This window comes from Neomonachus schauinslandi, chromosome 15 (assembly GCF_002201575.2).
Source record: "Neomonachus schauinslandi chromosome 15, ASM220157v2, whole genome shotgun sequence".
Taxonomy (NCBI): domain Eukaryota; kingdom Metazoa; phylum Chordata; class Mammalia; order Carnivora; family Phocidae; genus Neomonachus; species Neomonachus schauinslandi.
The window spans coordinates 45074570-45096246 of NC_058417.1; the positions used below are offsets into that span (position 1 = coordinate 45074570).

The 21677-nt window shown below is 39.2% G+C and overlaps 1 protein-coding gene across 2 annotated transcripts; it reads right to left on the reverse strand.

Moving 5' to 3' along the window:
- Positions 1 to 2392: 2392 nt before the first annotated feature.
- Positions 2393 to 21600, reverse strand: CCDC47 (coiled-coil domain containing 47). 2 transcript variants are annotated; one of them, XM_021678407.1, is made up of 13 exons: positions 21280 to 21600; positions 15264 to 15532; positions 14741 to 14848; positions 14089 to 14263; positions 12440 to 12561; positions 12143 to 12208; positions 9601 to 9702; positions 9056 to 9166; positions 8229 to 8314; positions 6859 to 6917; positions 6407 to 6516; positions 6018 to 6185; positions 2393 to 4115 (listed from the first exon to the last, which is right to left on the reverse strand). In XM_021678407.1, the coding sequence occupies exons 2-13, from the start codon at positions 15525 to 15527 to the stop codon at positions 4035 to 4037; spliced, it is 1452 nt and encodes a 483-aa protein (XP_021534082.1). In that variant the 5' UTR covers positions 15528 to 15532; positions 21280 to 21600; the 3' UTR covers positions 2393 to 4034. The 2 variants fall into 2 exon arrangements, with proteins under 2 accessions (XP_021534082.1, XP_044777861.1); XM_044921926.1 differs by lacking the exon at positions 21280 to 21600 and adding an exon at positions 17868 to 17879 and having other exon boundaries at positions 15264 to 15647.
- Between the last annotated feature and the right edge of the window lie 77 nt (positions 21601 to 21677).

Below are 21677 nucleotides of genomic sequence, written 5' to 3' on the forward strand. Positions count from 1 at the left end.
TGGAAGCCGAAGGCGTAGCGTGGCGTCGGTGAGGCCTGGGGGTCCGACAAGGGCTCCCTGGAGCCTCCCCGGAGCCTCCCCGCCCCTGCAGCAGGAAGGAAGTAGGATGATTTCAATAATGAAGAGTCAGGGGGGACTAGAGGAAGGCAAACAAACACTGGCTGATGACTTGGCTACTTGAAAAAAAGAAATTTATTTTTTTCATTTCGTGTGGTAGGACTGCAATGGAAAAAGCGGTCTCGCACTTTTCTTTGAAGACATCCCAAACGCCCCTCCAGCACCAGACTGACAAGCTGCAAAGAGAAAACCCACTCTTTCTCTGTGCCTCAGCTTCCTTATGAGATTCCCTATAGATCCCGTCAAGTATCGAACACTGGCTCTGACCCATGACACAGACTTATACTGGCCCAGCTTCCAAGATGGGAGCGAAGTTCAGCTACATCCAAACTGACGGAAATATGCGAATGTGAACGTAAACTTTGCCAGTGACTCAGGACCTCATTCAGTTTCATGTACATCATTTTGATCTTATCTAGTGCTTTAACTTTCTAAAGCAGGACCCACAGTTTTCTCTCATTTTCAAAATAAGAGGCCTCTCTCCGCAGCAAATGGTAAACTGACAAAAGCAAGATGTAAAAATTGAAGTAAAATTCTTGGCGATGTTCTTTAGAAAAGATCTTTTTCACATGTGGTCTTTGGAATTGAGGGTGCCGAAAAGGTCGGTGCCTGAAAAGATGCCAAATGAGGCAGCCATCGCTTTGGGGAATTTAAACATGGAGGCTCTTCCCAGCCCATTGGCCCAGCAGCCATGTCATTCTCTAACTGGATGTTAAGGTCTCACCATCTTCGTGACTGCCCATAAAAGCTAGTGGGAGAAACTTCTGGCCCAGCTTCTGTTGTGACTGTTTCAAGGAGCAAATTTACATTCACTTTAGTTTTTCTTGCAAATGGACCTCCTAAATCCAGATAACTTAGAAAGCCAGTGTAAAGAAAAGTCAACTTTCAGAGTTTACAAAGACTCCTGCTTTGCTTTTGACTTGTGATGGGCAAGTTTTGCATTGAACTCCAAGCATCCAGTTTAAACTAAATGCACTGGCCTCCAAGATACCATATAAATGGTCAGAAAGGTAAGGTAAAACTAATTGCCTTGAATACTCAAGTGAGGGAAATGCTTATGACCTTTGGTTTAGTAAGTTGAGCAGAATTATTTAATTTGTAGAACGTTTTATATGTCAGAGAGCATTACACATGTTGTCTGTGTAACTGTTTTCTTCCCTACCTCACAGGTAGGTCAACACCCAAGAGATATGTGTGAGGTTCTCTCATAAACTACAGTACTTTAAAAATGTGACGTATCATCCTATTGGGTATAACTGCCTCCTCCCTTTTACATCCTTTCAGATTATTTCATCCTTTCAAATCATTCAAAATGAGTAGAAACAGGAATAATAAGGAAAGAATCTGGGATGATAAAGTTCAGTATTTCACCCATCCCACCAAAACCAACAGATCCTTTGTATAACACTGCTCTAAATAATTTTCATGTCCTATTGGACGGGGGAAAGAGAATACCAATCAATGTTTTTCTTTGGTCTAAGTCTCATCTAAAGAAGAGTTTCAACTTCTAGTGCATCACAGGAAAAGGTTCTATTACTAAGGAAACAGAAAGGTATTACTGTCGCCCCAACCCCCATTCCAAAATACCCTGTCACATTTTGCAGATAAAGTTAGAGAACTCTGAAAGGATCTGCTTGGTTTCCATTGGGAGAAAGGAAAGCAAAAGAGAATAAAGCAAAAATGTACCACTTGGAGAACAGTCCTAGATGATACCTCACATTTTTAAAGTACTGTAGTTTATGAGAGAACTTCACACATATCTCTTGGTGTTGACCTACCTGTGAGGTAGGGAAGAAAATAGTTACTATCCTTACTTTGTAGGAAGAAGAACGGAACAGAGACTCAAAGAGGTTACTGACTTGCCCAAAGTCAAGCGCTTAGTATTGACTTTGCTGGCACTATAGCCAGGTCGTTATCTTCCAGTTCGGTGCCCGTTTTGTCCTTGCTAAGTGCCCATGCAATGCACAAAAGGAGGGCTTAGTGGTTTTCCAATGTGTGACAGTCCACAGTATTCTCCTTTCATTCATGGGAGAGATAATGGTATCTTAACTAAAGAGGTAGACTTTGGGGAGGAGCCCATTAATAATATATATGCCTCTAAAAATATAAAATATTCTAAAAATAACGGTAACAAACTAAGGGATTATTATCAAAGTCAACTCCTTTGAAGGGAAAGCATTTCAGCACTGACTTCCGTTGAATAGAAAGAAGAACATTCCTATGGGCTTATACTCTTGAAGGGCAACCCCAGAAAAGTAAAGGCGGCACTCTGAGATTTTTGTCAATTAGTTTAATATATGTCCATAGGTAGTTCATATGAATGCTTAAATTACAAAATTAGCTGCCATGGTCCAAATGTGTGGGACTTTAAGAAAGCTTTTATTAATCAAAAGATAGCTAAGCATATCAACTTTGATTTCTAAAATGTATTTTTAAACTTTGAAAACAAGGCTAATTCTAGAATTATATAGCATTAAAGTAATTAAATCTTACGGTATTTTTGTTATTTTAATAACTTAATTTCATGAACTGTTAAAAAAAAATATTACATTTGCATCTCCCAGTTTACACATTTCTGCATTAACTTAGAAAAAAATCCATGTGAAAAGTTCCCATGCAGTTACAAAGGCAGCAGCACATACTGCTTTCACAGCAACTTGTTATTGCCTCAGAACACACCTGCACATAAAGCATCAACAAAAAAATATCCACCCACCCCTCTCCCACCAAAAAACCCAACCTTTTCCCATCCCCAGCAAAAATTACCTGGTACAAGCAGTGACTTAAAAAATGCTTTCTTTAGGAAGCATTTATAAAATGCAGAGATCTGAACAAGCTAAATGCTCGTGCAGATAGATGGGCCTCTCCCCCAAGAGTTCCCTCCTCAAGAGGCAGAAAGAACTCTCAATAGTTTAGGAAAGCTCATTTTTAAAAGTATATTTATGCATATTCATGGCTATTTCTTTGAAAGAATATACCCAGCCTCAACTGTGGAAGAAATAAAAGCAGAAGGAAAAGCAAAGGGACACAGCCATAACACAGAGAATAGAGCTTCTCTATGAACATCCAATAGTTTGCAACAAACAAGAAGGAAAAACATGTGTAACTTCACATAGACCACTGATCTGATCTAGGTGAAGCAGTTAATTTTTCATGCATTTGTTATTCAAGGAAAACGTACAACCACTTAAATACAGCATTCACATTGTCATTAGCTTGTGGTATCAGCTCAGGAAAAAACTGTGCTCCTATACTACCTATCCTTAGAATTTTCCATGTACACGTAAGTATCCTAAACCCTATAGATACAACACTGTCATCAGCACCTCCCAGCTACAAAACATACAGTGAACTACATTATGTTTTGAGTCCCTGAAATTTCAATACCACATATAGTGTTCTAAATTTTACTTTTTTACAAGGTTAATGTACACACAGAAGAAAACACCAAGCAATGTTTATTGTGCAATTCCAATAGTTATTTGTGGAATCTTGGTTTAGGGTCAGTCTTTATAGCCTTTGCAACTACCCAGTTTAAACAAAAAGCAACAATCTAATTATGTATCTATAAATTTCATGATATTTCTTCAAACATCAAAGCACTAAAAGCACTGATGATTCATGTTATAATTTTAAAAATATTTTAAAACTACACAGATCTCATATATCATTCCTTTTATAAAGTAATCAAAATAATTTGGCTATCTGGAAGAGAATTACTGAAACAGAGTCCTTCCATTCCATCTATAACCTCTGTAAAACTCCGAACCAAAAACAGAACAGATGATGAAATAAGGATTTCTTAGTCACTTTGGGAGTGTTTGAACTTTAAGATGAGAAATGGACTGGTATTTTTTATGTTTCCAGTGAATTCAGAGCTTACAGGTGGCATCAGGACTCCGGTCTCTGGGATGATTTTACATGGCTTTCACTTTGATTTGTTTCATTTTCATTTGCTTCTTCTCTAATTTCTTTTGCTCACGCCTCAAGGCAGCTTCCTAGAGAAAGAAAGGGAATCCAAACTAAGCTCTAAGCACACACAAAAAACCAAAACTAGAATACTGCCTATATTACTATTCAAAAACCTAGTCTGGTACCTTAAATAACTTTCCAAAAGACAGTTATAAAAATTGCTAATATCTATGTTGGTTAATGAAAATTAGCTTAAAATGAAGTAAAGGTAACTAAAATCTCAAGTTAGAAAGAAACTAAACACTACATTTAAGCAACTTTGTTATTCTGATTTTTCCTATACCCAGGAAACAGTAACCCAACTTTCATCATAACATTTATGTGTATCTGCCAAGGATTTGTACTTCAGTTCAGAAAACCTTAAGATTTTGTTTGTTTAGGCTATTAATTGTGCATCTCTTCTTATAAGTGTAGACGTTAAACCTGAGCCAATACTTCAATGCATAATGTTAAACTGGGAATTTTTAACATATTTTTATTTAGGAATTAGGAGGTTATGTCGAAAGAGAAAAAGAAGCCCCAAACACATTATTTTAGTGGCAAAAGTCACTGGTTATTATTACCTGTACTGAGGGAAGCCTTAGAGGCCACTAGATTATTTCAGCTGCAACCTCAAACTTAGTTTTTTGGGTTTTTTTTAGAGGTTTGGGGTAGAAATGTCCTGAGAAATCCTCCACCGGAGGATGAGAAGATACGGAATAGGAAAAACAGAAGCATGTACTATATACAGTTACTGATAGCATAACAGATTATGTTTCAAAGGGTGATTTGTAAATTGGTGGTTTGGGAACTATTGATTGTGTTACTTTCAACACTAGATAAGAAAAAACTACCCATACAGCATGGAAGCCATAGCTGTGCTCCTGGTTAAGTACCTCGTGTAACTGAACCGGTGTTGTTACCCCGCTTTTATGGGAAAACAAACAAGATCAAATGACAAGTGGTGAGAGAGGATAAATGGGAGGAGGCCCGCGGTGCCCTGGGCACTTCCCTCAGTGGCATCAGTGACACTCCTGCACGTGCAGTGCCACACAGCAGTCTGTTCCTTGGCAGCAGGTCTCCTCCACTTCTAAGGATTTTCTTCAGTTCTCAAGATTATTCTTGTTAGAACTCACATCTCCCAGAACTTTGTTCTCTTCTTTTTTTGACCAGCATTTACAAGGTTTAAAATTGTAGAGCTGGACAGTGGCATCTTATTTCACAAAAATGTGAGAACATGCTGATGTTTCACACATAACATACTACAACCTAAAAAGCTCTTGAGTTTGAGATTCTGGTTATGTACAAAATAGAAAACAAAAATACAAACAAAAAATATTAGGATTCTCTAATTCTCTAATCAAATTAAATATTTTATAAAACAAGATGCATTGGACCATAGGGCACATGTGCTGACTTCTATTAAAATTCCTAATTTCCTTCTACTTCAGTTAAGTGTTTGGCTTGAAAGATGATAGTGGAACTTTCAAAATGGGATTGTGCTGGGGAAAGGATAATTTATATCATTCTCCAGGATCACAGACTCAAGCTAACCTGGTTTGAAAAGGATGGATTATGGGTGCCTGGGTGGCTCAGTTGGTTAAGCGACTGCCTTCGGCTCAGGTCATGATCCTGGAGTCCCGGGATCGAGTCCCGCATCAGGCTCCCTGCTCGGCGGGGAGTCTGCTTCTCCCTCTGACCCTTCCCCCTCTCATGTGCTCTCTCTCTCTCAAATAAATAAATATTTTTTGAAAAAAAAGGATGGATTATTTATTCTTCTTAATAGTGCTATCAGCTAAGTAATAATGTCCCAACTGCAGAGAAAATGCTAAACTTTTATGTCTGTGTACATTCCTACACAGAATTACCTTTACGGTCAATATGGCATAATAGGCGCCCTTCTAAATCCTAGTTTTACCACGAAGCAGGGTAAGAAAAGTCTGTCTTACCTCCAGCCTGCGCTGTTTCTCAGGATCTTCCTCGTTCATGATTCGCTCCTTCTCTGCTCTTTTCTTCTCCTCGCGCCGAGACTGTGCAGCTTCCTGTCTTTGCACATGTGTCAGCTTCAAGAAGTTTTCTTCTACTCGAGCTCGGTTTTTATCTGCTTTCTGTTTGCCCTTTTCCCCAAAATACAAGGCGTTTCATAAGAAATCCATTTCAATCCAACAGAACCAAGTCCCATTTAGTATTCTTTTATAAAACTATTCCCATTTAGCACTTTCAGGTCAACTAGCAAACTAGCAAAAATAAAATCGCTGAAATCATTGCTCTCTGACTCCCCCAAGGAGGAAAACAACAATAAAAGGTGCCAACTTATAATAAAGGTTGTGGGTCTTACTTCTCTGTTGAGTCGGAACTTTTTGGCTTTATCAATAGAATAAATCACCATGTTCATCAGGGGCAGCAAAGCCTCCATATCCTTTGGGTAAGTGTTACCTGAGCCAGGCACTGGAAAACAAAGCCATTTTCCTACTGAGTTAATGGCAGCATTAATGCTTCTGGGTCACCCAACTCTTTTATTTATCATTTATTTATTTATTTAATCCCCCCTCTCCTTTTTTATTAATAGACTCCTTTCTCCAAGTGTCTTAGGCAGCTAAAATGCAGCAGAAAATAGAAATTAAAATAAATAAAAGGATCTCTTATTGAAGAAACCCCAAAACCAATAAGCAGGCAGGCATGGGGTTGGTTTTAATGTAGTTTTTTATGGCTATCATTTAGGAGGGAATACTCTCCTTAAGATCCTCTCACAGAAAATGAAGAACCCAGGCAAGACCACAGAACACTTACCATTAAATGTAAACAATAGTGTCCTCTTAGTGTCAGGCAGCTTTAAAGGCTGACCTTCCCTGCCATAAAAGAAAGGCTATTTAGAAAGAACACAAGAAAGATACTTTGCATTCACGTATGTCACCCAATTCACTTAGAGGAACAGATTCCTGCAGATAATCAGCACAGTATTTGGCTTGGCATCCCCAAGTTAAATATAATCTCAGAGCCTGAAGGAGCTTTACAGGTCCCCTGGTCCACTTGTCTTATCTGATGGATACATTCCCAAGTGATCTTTATCCTATACTTGAACACCTCCAGGCAGGATATATTTCTCTCACCTGGGGAGCCAGAAATGAGCCTATTTAAGTATTAGGCCTGTATTTTAATAATATTTTTGCTTATTTTGATGCATTTTTGTTTTATTTCCAACTCCTACTCTATCTTCCTATAATGAAGCATCTTTATTTTTGAGTCGGGCTCAGAATAAATTTAGAAATGATCTACTATAGCATATATAATTTAGTTCTGACTCACCAAAGATTCCTTCGTAATCTTTAACTATCAACCCTCTCTCCTTCCCTCACACATAAAAGGCTCCATGAATGTCACAATGTGATACTCTGCCCACAGTGTTGTTATTGAGTTGAGCAAGGCAAGGATGATGCAACACGATCCACAGGTGTTAAGGACCTGAATAATTCTGACCTACAACTAAAATCCAGATTGGCTTTTAACTGTACTTAACTCCACAGATTATGAGAGAGAAGCCCTTAACCAAAAATTTAGGTCAGAACCAATTCTACACCAAGGGTAAACTTAAATAAGTGTGCGCTCCTGAGATAGGATGTGATTTCAAACAACAAATTTAAGCTCTGAATATCAACATCCAAAAAGCCAGAAACTCTGCATATTGAGAGCATCTGATAATACACTAGGAAAGAATATAATCACCCAACTATTCAAAGAAGAAAGTCAGAAAAGGCCATGAAATAAAATGCAGAGATCTGTAATCAAACATAAATCAAAATCAGATTCGTATCATAAATTAAAAAGGGGGGAAAAAAAACTTCCGACTATAAAGGACAAAGAGATTAGCAATTTGCATTTTCTTAGTATCTGCCATCCTGTAAGAGTCTCATCTACCTCACTGAATGGCTGGTGCATACATGCGGCGACCCATTGCAAACTCGGGGGCTTATTTGTTTGTCTCCCATAGGATTTCAATTACCTTCATGACACATGCAGTCAAAGCAAAGGAAAACTTAGAATGCCTGTCATCAACTTCCCTCACTCATTTGGTAAGAAAAATTGCAGAAGCACCTTGCAGGTGTTTCAACACAGAAAGCTAGTGGGGACGGTTAATTTCAGTATTTTTATCTCATACGTACTCTTGCATAATTTTTGGACCAGAGAACTGGTCTGAAAAATGAACGGATTCAATCTTGTCAGCATAGTGTGTAAGAAAGTGAACCATCTGAAATAAAGAAAAAAAAATTTTTTTTAAAGTAGGGTTTGATGCATTTCCCTTTTTTCATAAAGATATTCACTCCTTAGTCCTCCTTGATTTTTCACAACAGCATTACAGTTAAAGCTTTTAAAAAATGAAGTTTAAATAAGGGATCTCTCTACAATGAAACTAGCACCTTTCTTTAGTCACACCAATGATCAAATTTCTTCTTATTGAGCAGCTGAAAATATATCTCAAAATAATGTTCTGAACAAGAATGAACGCACGAAGATAAAATCTAAAATAATTTCAGGGGATTCTCCATAGACACATCACCTTGAACTTACATTAGAACTGTCTTTGAGCTACTCGGTATTTTTATGATGCTAAGATGTGCTTGCTATTACCATTCCATAACCAATAGAAAAAAATGGTTCTCTATACATTTCTCTTCTACACTAACTGAAGCTAGGAAAAAATGGACTAAATGACATGGTGATAAGGATTAATGCTGTAGTCCTTTTACAAAAACTTGAATGCCATTAGCAATGCTAGGAATGATTTGCTCTTGATTCAGAGAGAATTATTTGACTAATCAAACTATCTCTTTTGACAAGTTAATCTATTGCTTAAAGAAGGTATTTTAATGTTTGTGTGGGAAAGGAATAGAGCAGTGTCATAAAATGAAGAACTTGTGCAGTGTGACTTTTAGGGGGAGTGCCCTGTAATAGCTACAGTGTGCAAGTGTATGTCTTCTTTTGCATTTACCTTTGTATCCATCATTCCCTCTGTGACTTCTCCCATCTCTGACAGGATGGCCAAGGAGTCTGGCAGTCCATACTTCGCTCCAGACTTAGGTTTGTCACTACAAAACTCACTCTAAAGGAAGAAGTAATTAAAGGTAAGACATGAGGGCGCCTGGGTGGCTCAGTTGGTTAAGCGACTGCCTTCGGCTCAGGTCATGATCCTGGAGTCCCGGGATCGAGTCCCGCATCGGGCTCCCTGCTCGGCAGGGAGCCTGCTTCTCCCTCTGACCCTTCCCCCTCTCATGTGCTCTCTGTCTCTCTCATTCTCTCTGTCTCAAATAAATAAAATAAAATCTTTAAAAAAAAAAAAAAAAAAAAAAAAAAGGTAAGACATGATATTTTATTATGCACAGACTTTTTTTTCCTCAGGAGAATATGTTCTGACCTATTTCAAAGTGGTGCTTAATAATTCAAGTGATATAATTAATTACCCCTATGCTCTAAAGTTGAATGCCTGTGTAATAAAGAGAACAGTTCTACATGTATTTGAGTTGGAATGAGACATACCAGATCCTGCATCTCTTTCTGGAGTCGCACCAAGGCTTTCCGAGTGCCAACAGCAAACACATAGGTATCCATGTCTTCGTCATTCATGGTTACTTTTATTTGCTTTAAAAACAACAACAACAAAACTCACCTGTTAGGTTCTGTGATAGACAGAGTTCTATGATGGCCCCCAAGAGTCCCACCCCCCGGTGTCTACATCCTCCCCGTGAACATGAGGAACCTGTGAGTATAATGGTTATCACTCCCGTGATTATGTTGTGTCATGTGGCAGAAGGCTGCTGATCAGATGACACTGAGTCAAAAGGGACTTTATCTTGGAATGCCTTAATCAAGTGAGCCCTCAAAAGGGACTGGGCCCTGGTTGAAGAAAAGAGTTGAATTGGGAAAGGGCTTATGGGGGGGGGGAAGGGGACCATGTGGCAAAGACCTCAGAATGGCCTCTAGGAGCTGAATGGTTTCCAGATGGCAACAGTAAGAAAATGGGGACTTAAAACTTAAAAACAGTAAGAAAATGGGGACCTGACTTGTCAACAACCTAAATGACCTTGAAAAGAGGACCCCAAGCTCTTGAAATTCAAGTTGCTTGAACATTTGGACTTGCTGGGAGGACAATGTAGCCAGAGAGGGCCTGGAAGCCCTCTGCATACCACCCCCACTCCCATACCTTGCCTCTCTTCCATTTGGCTATTCCTGAATTGTATCCTTTATAATAAACCAGTAAATGTAAGTAAAATGTTCTGTGAGCCATTCTAGCAAATTACTGAACCCGAAAGAAGGGCCATGGGAACTCTTCATTTATAGCTAAATAGTCTCAGAAGTACAAGACTTGCCTGGGACTTGCAAGTGGCATCTGAAGTGTGAGTAGTCTTATGGAACTGAGACCTTTAACTTGTGGAGTCTGGCACTAACTCCAAGTCAGATGTGAACTGAACTGAATTACTGGACACAAAGCTAGTATCTGGACAACCAGAGAACTGGCTGTTCATATTGGGAAACGCCACAGATAAACAGTTTTTAATACACTGCATTGGACCAGGGAGATAAAGTTATAAACCTCGAGTCTGGTATGATAAAACATAGCACTATTTGTCACATTAACTATATCTTAAAATATCTGGGTCAAAAATTATCAGTATGTAGAGGGAAGTGTTAAAGTAGGGAAATATAGCAAAGACCTGGCAAGATGGCAGCTCTAAAAGGAAAGGCTTTCTGCTCTTCCATCATTGAGCAGAAATTATACAAAACAACTTAAACAAAACCCAGAAAAAGGGCTAAAAAATACACAGAATCGTGTTTGTTGAGGCTGTTTGTCTTTGCAGAAAAAATAAGAGATAAAACAATGGCTGACTCAGGAAAAGATACTAAATCTACCTCAAGAAAGAACAGAAAATGATTAAAACAACACTCTAAAGAGTAATTTCCACAAAAGGATAGCTGAAGATGCATCAAAATTTCCTCCTTTCTACCTAATAAGATGGTATCTAGTAAGAGAAAGAATGACAGGACTCTTAACTGATAAGGCTTTAAAAATTAGTGGATTAGGGGCGCCTGGGTGGCTTAGTTGTTAAGCGTCTGCCTTCAGCTCAGGTCATGATCCCAGAGTCCTGGGATTGAGCCCTGCATCTGGCTCCCTGCTCGGCGGGAAGCCTGCTTCTCCCTCTCCTACTCCCCTTGCTTGTGTTCCCTCTCTTGCTCTCTCTCTCTCTGTCAAATAAACAAAATCTTTAAAAATAAATAAATTAATAAATAAATATTAGTGGATTAAACCATTAGTGGCCATATGAGAAAAATTAAAATGAATAAAAGATATAGATTTACAACTAAAAATGAGACCTTTAAAATAATAACAATGAGTTTCAATCCAATGACATTTCAAAGTATCTAATCATATTACTAATACAGTACTTATTAACCAAATACTACTTTGTATTTTGACATATATGCAGACATCTCTTGTTCTTCTAGTTTATATAAAAGAGACTGTATATTTTTGTATATTTTGGTTTCTTGCAGCAGTGGGAGCCAGCACAATTATTTGTTGAATAAATGAAGGGGGGGGGGATTTGGCATTTCTGACAAAGGATACAATTTGCAGATTAACATGTTGATTTAAATAAAGGGAAGAAGGTATACCAAACAATAAGGTCCCCAGATCATGATTTGAACTTCAAGATGTATTCTTTGAAGCAAACAATATTTAAGAAACCCACCTTACTGTCAAAGATAAAAGCATTCACAAGGCACAGAGTAAGATGTGAGAGCAAACTGTGACAACTATTTTTCCCTCCATCACCCAGGCTGATTCAGCGAATTTACCTAGTGAGAGAATATTATCTCCTTCCCTACAAAAAGCACACGTTCCCCACTCTCCATGGTTGGTACACTAAGTAGAAGACAATCCATCAAAATAGAAAAGAGTCCATTTTTGACAAGGGACACAAGTTGCTTGAAATTCAAACAGAATCCAGGCAAGGAATGAAATAAGCTCTAAGAAGTTAAGAATTCAGTCTGTACAGAGAAAACCAGCAGGAAGAATACATACCACTTGATCACTCACTGGTCTCATCATCCGGGCCAGGACATTCAGTAAGTCTTGTCTCTTGAGGAACTGAAAAAAACAAGAGAATAGTTGCAACTTTTATTACTATAAAGAAAAGACCTTGAAGGGGGAATCGAATGTTTCAAGAAATACACTCTACATTTGCCAAATAGTCGAAAGATGATTTTTACATCTTTTTTTTAGCCAAAAAACAAAGGATGAGACCATGAACTTGAATTTGGAATCACACTGGAAAACAATTAAAGAGGATATACATCGTACCAGAAATTCCATACTTACCCTCAGCTGGATAAGCATCCCTTCACAGCACACTCGGCCAGAACACCACAGGTTGTAGATATGCTCATTCTCCTGGTTCAGCTTTCCTGTGCTTGTGGCTTCTTTGTTAGTTCCATCATCCCCTAGGGGTAAAACCACTTCATGTGATTTGCTGAAAATGTTGGGGCCTAATCACCACACTTCCTCCACTCTGACACCCAAATGATCATCGTTTTGGGGAAGCAATACTTTACTATCTTACAGAACTCTCTTTTGGACATACATTAGAACAGATGGTCATCATTCCTTCAATACTCTTTATTGTCTCCATCAAAAAATTATGGATTCTAGGGGTGCCTGGCTAGTTTGGTTGGTAGAGCATGCGACTCTTGATCTCCGGGTTGTGAGTTCAAGCCCCACGTTGGGTGTAGAGATTAATTAAAAATGTAATCTTAAAAAAAATAATCATGGACTCTAGTGTTACTTGTTAATGATGATTAGCTTGGAATATAAATTTCTCAAAAGTAGATACAAAAGGGAGCAAAGTCAGTTTAAATGTCTCTGTCAAAGGTTAAAAACAAAAACTCCTATGCAGTGAATAAAAAATACCATTAATACAAACTATTCACCACTCCCTTCTGTGTCACCTATGGATTAACTTTAACCAAGTTTGGTTTTCCAACAGCAACATGGTAATAGTGCTATTAAGAGTTCTGTTTTAGATCTAGAAAGAGCTCAAATTCCAATCATTTCCTCTCTTCATTTAATTCATTAAGTGTACAAAAGAAATCGTTCAACGTCACACGGTAAAGCAGACCAACGCACCAAAAGAAAACACATTAAGGGGAAGTGGAAGGCGTTAAAGGCTGTTTATTTTTTTCCTAATTTCCAAGTCAAAAAGTACTCTGAAATACTACGGTACAGTGGAGAGAGGGAGCATGGACATTGAAAGCAGGTAGACCAAGTTCTAATATCATGGTTGCAATTTAATAACTTAGACAAATTTTAACATTTCTGGACTTTAGTTCCTCCTTAAGAAAATAGAAACTATATATCCAACCGACAGTATTGTTACAAAGATTAAATAAGCAACAATGTATGCAAAGTACCTAGCATAACATATAAACAGTCTGCTAAAGAGCTGAGCAGATGGGTACTTGCTTACTAAAAGGAAAAAAAGTGTGAAAGGCCAAAGTGAGGTGAAGGTGGGGTGAGTTCACCTTACTCCCTCCACTACACAAGTACAGGGCTTCCTCTAAGGTATACCTTTTCAATGGATCCGAAACTAAAGTTCCCAGAACTTGAGGAAATTCTAAGGGATTTCTAATTTCTCAAAGATGAAATGAAAGCATTTATCAAGCTACCTAAAATGTCAAAATTCCTTGTTTTCAGCCAAACTTCTATCAACTTGTTTTAATAGCACTATCTCATGCTAATCAGAAGAGACTAATCAATAATTAGCAATTATTGATTAATGAAAAATTAGAAAATTATAAACGCATTAATTAATTCAGTACATAAGGCCTAATAAAAATGGGATCCTTCTTGATCCTTCTTGCATCCTCTTCAGCAGTCCATGAAAGCAGTCAGATGCTTATACTGAGGGGAATAAACAGTTTTTACTAGGTGGTGTTCAAGCATACAGCTGGACTTGTATTAGCCTAACTTACCTACTAAGGTAAAGTTGCTCTCCAAAAGCTCTCTATGAGTGTTAAACCAGGCTTGAGCAAGGCGGCTGTTTTTATTCTTCCCAATGATATAATTCATGATGTAGGCGAGCAGACCAGTCACCATCAAAATTTCTAGATAATAACTCTCCCAACTGTTCTGGAGGTGTGCAGGAACCTGAAGAGGAACAATCATTCCATTTAATCTTGGCTGAGGTTGAAGGATGGAGTCTAACTCATGGGATAAAGGAGCATGACAGAAGTTGATAATTTAGATAACTGTCACTGAATATGGTCATACTTTGAAAAATATGCTCATTTTGGTTTTCTAGGTCAGCTTTTGAAAAGATTCTTTAAGGAAATGGGAGGACAAATGGAATAAAATGCTGGAAGGACCTTTGTATTAAACTTGATTCTGAGTCTACCCCCAAATAAACCCAGTTTCTAGTCTCCTCATCATTCCTTGATAAATAAAACTAGGAGGACTAGAATGATAGGGGTTGCTTCTCTAGGTGTGGAGTTTTATCAGAAGAATTGATGTCAAATTCTCGCTATTACATCAACACTAGCTATATGTCACCAATTATATTTCTGGGATTAGTAACAGCCAGATATTTTGTTGGTTAGTTTGGAATTCAGAATCCTGTATACCTACATCAACAATTGTTATTGGGTCTTTATTTTTGCTAGAAGAAGTATCTGGTTTGTCTTCATAACCTTCAAATTCTTCATCATCATATGGCTCACTCTCTGTATCTCCCTCCTACAAAAACGAGGAACAATCTGTTTTCCCCTACAAATGTGGCCAGCAATTGCATCTCATTTTTGTAGGCCATATTTGTAGAGGAAAACAGACCATGTAAGCAGCAGCACAGAACACAGAAATATTCCATGTTTGTAACAAATGATAACTCTCCATGCATTTGAACTCTGATACAATTCCCACCCACACACGGTATCTATTCTCCACCCCTTCCAGCCAGGTTCTCTATAGAGAAGAAAAGATGGAACATACCACAAAACATCTAGAAGAGGTCCGCCTACTGAACAAAAATTAAGATAGCAGAGAATAAAGATCTCCTTAGAGCTGGGTGTTACTTTTAATGTCTGGGGAAAGTACCAGTTACAAATCTTCCCATCCTTCCAATTTCCCAAGAAATCAAGAAAAAGAACCTCACCTGGGTATCTGCATCTTCAAAATCTCCTTCTTGGTTTTCATCCTGCCCTTCTAACTCCACAGTGGTCTCGTCTTCATCATCTTCAGTTGTTATCACCCGTTGAGGAGATTCAGTAACAGAATCTTCTGTGACATCCTCAAATTCAGCAAAGTCATTATCATCGTATTCTACTATGTCTTCCTCATCCTCAAAATCATCAAACTTGGCTTCAGAGACACTCCCGAACACCAAAAGGACAACACAGAAAGCAAGGAAGGCTTTCATTGCATCTAAAAATGAGTTAAAAATAAATAAATAAATAAATAAACCAAAACCCTAAATGGACAGCCATTCTTCTATACATACCAATCAAATTTTATAAATAGTTAAAAAATAAATCTGTGACTCCTACTTTTTAAAAATTTAATACAATTCATTTCAGGTAGCATTATACAAAGAGCAATGAGGTGAGGGTCAAGAGGTCTGGGTTCTAGTCTGGACTCTGTCACTAGTTATCTGTGAAATCTTGGACAAGTCATTTAATTTTTTTAGGTGGTTTCTTTTTTTTTTTTTTAAGATTTTATTTATTTGTCAGAGAGAGACAGGGAAAGAGAGCACAAGCCGAGGGAGTGGCAGGCAGAGGGAGAGGGAGAAGCAGGCTCCCCGCTGAGCAGGGAGCCCGATGTGGGACTCGATCCCAGGACCCCGGGATCATGACCTGAGCCGAAGGCAGACACTTAACCGATTGAGCCACCCAGGTGTCCCTTTAGGTTGGTTTCCATTAACACCGTGTATTCAATAAGCATTTAGGAACTGGGAGGTAGTATAATGAAATAAGAAGGAAATGCAACTATTTACCTGTTAGCAGTAATACGTGAATAGAAAAGCCATTCGTCCTTAGATCAACTTTATGTGTGGATATGTGGACATCATCATCATCAAAGCAAATGTTTAAGATACAAAAGTTCTAGGCCCTGTCCTAAAGGCTTTACAAAAAACCACTAACTTAATCCTCATAACAACCCTTGAAGAAAAGTAACATTAACATCTCTGTTTCACAGATAAGTAAAATGAAGCACGGGGATGCTAAGTAATACAAATACCAAGTGGCATAGAGCTATGATTTGATGCCAGTTATGCCTCCAGAATCCCTACTATGAACCACTTCTCAAGCTGCTTCTCAAATGTAGGCCAGTGGCTGTGATTTCACATCACTTGCTTAAAGTAGTAATTTTTTCTAACAAAATTGTTCCTAGTGTACATGATGGAATTAAATACATCAGCATTACACAGCTTTCTGAAAAGAACACTAGGTATTCCACCATCTAAAAAAGTTTCTGAACCAACAAATATAATGAAATCAGATTTGTGACAAAAATGTGTCAAATGATATGAAAACACAGAGGACAATGAAATCATCTTACCAAACCGGTAAGGCTTTACCAAAAAAGGAGAACATATGATCTAGAGTTTGAAGAGTAGTTAGATTTAAACCATCAAATCTATTTAGGCTGTATTTCTAGCCCTCCCTTCTCATCTAAACGCCAGCCCTACAGCACCAATTGTGTAACAGACATGTCCATTTTCATGCCCTACACACTTTTTCTGTATAGGGTCAAATAATAAATATTTTAAGTTTTGTGTACAACATACTGTTCTCCATTACACATTCTTCTTTTTTAAAACAACCCTCTAAAAATATGTAAAAACCATTTTTAGTTCATAAGCTATACAAAGACAGTCTGTCTCTCAGGCTACAGTCTGATGACCACTGCCCTACAATCATCTCAAAATCAACAGGTACCTGGGGCGCCTGGGTGGCTCAGTCAGTTGAGTGGCTGCCTTCGGCTCAGGTCATGATCCCAGGGTCCTGGGATCAAGCCCCACGTCGGGCTCCCTGCTCAGCAGGGAGCCTGCTTCTCTCTCTCTCTCTCCCTCTGCCTGCCTCTTTGCCTACTTGTGCTCTCTATCAAAAAGATAAATAAAATCTTAAAAAAAAAATCAACAGGTACCTGAATCTCTCTATCTCTATGTTAATATCAATCCCATTTTTCCAGTCTTACTTGTTGAAAAGAGCAAGATATTTAATTTCTCATTTTCTTTTCCCTTTGATGTCTAATCAGACATCAAATCCTGATGTTTCCTTCTTTGGTTCCCAAAGCCACCATGATAATCCAAGTTATCATCACCTGCTGAAGAATCACAGTGTTATCCTAAATGGTCTCCCCATCTCAACTCTCTCCCTACTTCCTACTTCTCTTCCAAAAAAACCACATTGTCTTCCTAAAACACAACTTTTATTACATAAAAATTCAATAACCATGAAAGGCTAACCAATTCCTACAGAATACTATAAACTCTTCTGGCTCTCACTGCTTTCCATTAGATGATCCTACCATATCTAATCAAAGGTACCCTCACTGAACATATCACCATATCAAATACTATGCCCAGAGAAGGAAAACATCATAAATTTGCATGATACTTTAGCTTCAAGGATATGTGTTACTAACAGTATTACTTGTGATAGTAAAAAATTTGAAACTGTTGGGTTAAACTGTGGGTACATACAAAAAACAAATTTATTTTTTGTCCATTAAAAATTGTTACAAATGAAGTAAGAACCCCTCTTGTTTTAGAAGCAAATACACAGGGGTGCCTGGGTGGCTCAGTCGTTAAGCATCTGCCTTTGGCTCAGGTCATGAACCCAGGGTTCTGGGATCGAGCCCTGCATCGGGCTCCCTGCTCGGCGGGAAGCCTGCTTCTCCCTCTCCCACTCCCCCTGCTTGTGTTCCCTCTCTAGCTGGCTCTCTCTCTGTCAAATAAATAAATAAAATCTTTTTAAAAAAAATTTTAAAAAAAGCAAATACACAAAAACAAAAAGGTTTAGAAGGGCGTATATCTATATATAAGTAGTTATTTTGTATGGTAAGATAATGGGCATTTTGCCTTTACTTTTTAATTTTCCTATAATGTGATTTTGTAATAAGTTCTTTAAAAAAAATAAAGTAAGGGACACCTGGGTGACTCTGTTAAGCATCTGCCTTCGGCTCAGGTCATGATCCCAGCCCACATTTGGCTCCTTGCTCAGCTGGGAGCTCACTTCCCCCTCTGCCTGGCGCTTCCCCTGCTTGTGTGCACACACATGTGCACGCACTCTCTCTCTGACAAATAAATAAAATCTTAAAAAAATAAATAAAATAAAAGCCTGGTTCCTGTCCTCAAGAAGAGGTGCTGCAGTCTACGGGAGAGCTATACCACAAAGCCCTGAAATAACATTTTTTAGAAGTCTGGTATAATGGAGCACTGGGTTCGTAGACCCAAGTCAGGGAAATTAGGCTAGGAAGGCCAGCAGGAGCCAGATCATGATGATCCTTATTTAAATACCACACTAAGAAGTTTGGATATTTAGAATCAACTAAAGGGTTTAGGTAGGAAAGTGGCACTATCAGATTTGCAATTTAACCCTGATAGCTCATACATAGGGTGTACTGGGCTTCAGGTGGAATAGGGTACCTGAGGCAGGAAAAATAAAAGTGGCTGAGATAGATAAGAGATAAAACAAGACTGAACTGGCAGTACTATTGGGGATGAACAGGAAAACAATTTGACAGATACTAAGAATTATACTCGTCAGCATAAAATGACTGGATATAGGAATATGGGAAAGGAAGATCCAGATGATTCCAAGTTTTGGCTTGATTCATAGCTAAACAAAGTCATCCTTGAGATAAAGAATAAAGGAGGAAAAATTGGGTGGGGGGAGGCAATAAATTAAATTTAGTACCTGTTGAAAAGCTTGGAGTGTTTTCAGGTAGTATGTTAGATGATTAACATTTATCTCTTGATTTTCACAAAATCCCTATAAAAAGGATTACCAATTTTATAGAGGGAGAAAAGAAAGTAGTTTGAAATATGTCTGGAGTTCTTAGGACAGAAGCCTAAGATGGAAATAGAGATGGTGCTGGAATAGATGAAATCCCCAGGGAGTATTAAGAATTAGGTTAAAAAACAAACAAACACCAAAACTCTTGAAACAAATCATAACAGCTAAGAGATGGGCATAATAGGAAGAAGCGGAATGGGAAACTAAGAAGGAATGGTTAGAAAAAAAGAAGAGGGGCTCCTGGGTGGCTCAGTCAGTTAAGCATCTGCCTTTGGCTCGGGTCATGATCCCAGGGTCCTGGGTCTGGTCCTGAGCTCTCTGCTCAGTGGGGAGCCTGCTTCTCCCTCTCCCTCTGCCTGCTGCTCTGCCTGCTTGTATTCTCTCTCTCTGTCAAATAAATAAATAAAATGTTTTTTAAAATTTTTAAAAAAGAGTAGATGTTAAAAAGTTCTCATCACAAGAAAAAAATTTTAAAAAAGAAAGAAGGGACTCTGGTCAAAGTGGTATCATAGAAGTAAAAGGAGAAGCATATTTCTAAGAAGGGAACAGAACTCTTTTTTTTTTTTTTTTTAAGATTTTATTTATTTATTTGAGAGAGAGAGAGATAGCGAGAGCAGGAACACAAGCAGGGGGAGCGGAAGAGGGAGAAGCAGGCTTCCCGCCAGCAGAGAGCCTGACTTGGGGCTCTATCCCAGGACCCTGGGATCATGACCTGAGCCGAAGGCAGACGCTTAACGACTGAGCCACCCAGGCGCCCCAGCACCAGGGGACATTTTATGGAAAAACATAGCTGCCTTCTCAACGCTAACCTTAAAGAGGTTTGTGATATGTCTCCAAACATCTCTAGTTCCTTTAATAATCTTTTATTATACTCAAAAGTGGAAGAAATATGAAAAAGTGCACAAACTCTGGTGGAGTTACATTTGGTTTAAAACATTAGCTCTACCATTTACAAGCCATATGATCTTGGACTAATTACTTAAAATTCCCTGTTCCTCACATACAAAAAGGGACACCTATTCAGTATTTGTCTCATAAGGCTGTAGTTGGTATTACAGGAGATATGTGCCTGGCATATAGAAGGCATTCAATAAATATTAGTTCTCATTACTTCCTTCAAGCCCTGTGCCTATGAACACCCTTTAAGATTTAAAAAACTTTTAGTGCTTCCCTTTCCAGATCTCAGTTTTATACCTTTTCAAATAGAAGCAAATAAAGATTAACATTGCACAGACAACTTGATTAACTGCCAAAAAGTCTGATCATTTCAAATTGAACTTCCACTTAGAATGTTCACACATAGAAACATTTCTAAGATAACTCAGCATTGTAACACGGCCTCTTCAAGGTTATTTAAGTTAAAATTATCCAAGCCACTTATATCTTGGCCTTCCTTCTGAGAAGTTTCTCTGCTGCACCTGTCATCTCATTTTTCAAAGGCACAGCTCCCTGCCAGGCCACCCAGTCCTGAGAGTCCTGGGGCAGGGAACACAAGCACTGACAAGTCTGGTTTGATTATCTCCCTAACTCACTCGGTAGTCTCTGGGTAACTGGGTCTGGACTTAAAAACCTGAAGAGGAGTAAGTGGGGAAATCATTCCTTTTTGTCATTTTAGATTAGGCCTTTCTGACAACTGCCAGACTACCAGACTTCTGGAAAACATGTAGACATTCTCCAGTCTCCTTACACCCGTTGGATAAAAACCGTCTTATGTCAGAAAACCTGAGAAGACTGACCACAGAGGTTGTTGCTTCTGTTAATAACAGCCACTGGGGTCTATCTAGTCTTTCCCACCACGGAGAATCAATTCATCCTAACGGTTATACTCCATTCTTCCTGTTGCACACTGTAAGCTTCCTGTAACTTTGCCCTTCTAGTTGGCATATGCCCATGGCTCCGCGAGCAAGTTCTCAAAAACCGTTAAAATCACCCCAACCCCGAAGACCAAGAGAAAATGGGCCTTGGGGTGGACGAAGTTTGTTTTCTGTTTTTAAGAAGGTCAGGAAAGGTGAGAAGGCGCGATCCATGTCACCCCGGGCCTGACTCAGGGGGGCTGGGTGGGAAACGGGACCCGGCTAGGCCACGCAACTTAAAGTCACCGCTCGGCCTGGCCCGGCCCCACCGACTAACGCGTCATGGCCCGTCTCGTACCTGTACTGCGGCTAGAACCCGGCCCAGCGCTCCTGCGGCCGCCGCTTTTCGGCCCGACTGCCACCTGAGCGATCACCGCGATTTTACTGCCCCCGATCCCTCTAGGACACAGCCGGATCAGGTAGCTCAATCACGCTGAGCCACTCTTCACGTAGTCTCCGCCATCCGTTACGTAGAATGCGTGCGGACTGTCCGCGCCTGCGCGCGGCTGGCGGGGGGGAACGGGGAGCGGAATGCGGCCCCAGGAACCGCGCGAGACCTCCTCCTCCCCCGCCCAGCGGAGGCAAGGTGGGGCTGCTGGGAAAATTACATAATCCAGGCCTCCTGGCCGGAACTGTCCACGCCGAATCCAGCCTTCTCCACTAGGGTTCAGTCAAGTTGTCATCACTCTAAACTGG

What these genes read in the sequence shown, in the direction of transcription:
- CCDC47 (XM_021678407.1), bottom strand. Translation starts at nt 15,527, where the DNA reads ATGAAAGCCTTCCTTGCTTTCTGTGTTGTCCTTTTGGTGTTCGGGAGT. An exon ending in AGAAAGAGATGCAGGATCTG is followed by an intron (nt 9,167 to 9,600) that starts GTATGTCTCATT and finishes TTCTTCCTTTAG; the next exon opens with AGTGAGTTTTGTAGTGACAA. An exon ending in GGTCCAAAAATTATGCAAGA is followed by an intron (nt 6,918 to 8,228) that starts GTACGTATGAGA and finishes CTTTTATGGCAG; the next exon opens with GGAAGGTCAGCCTTTAAAGC.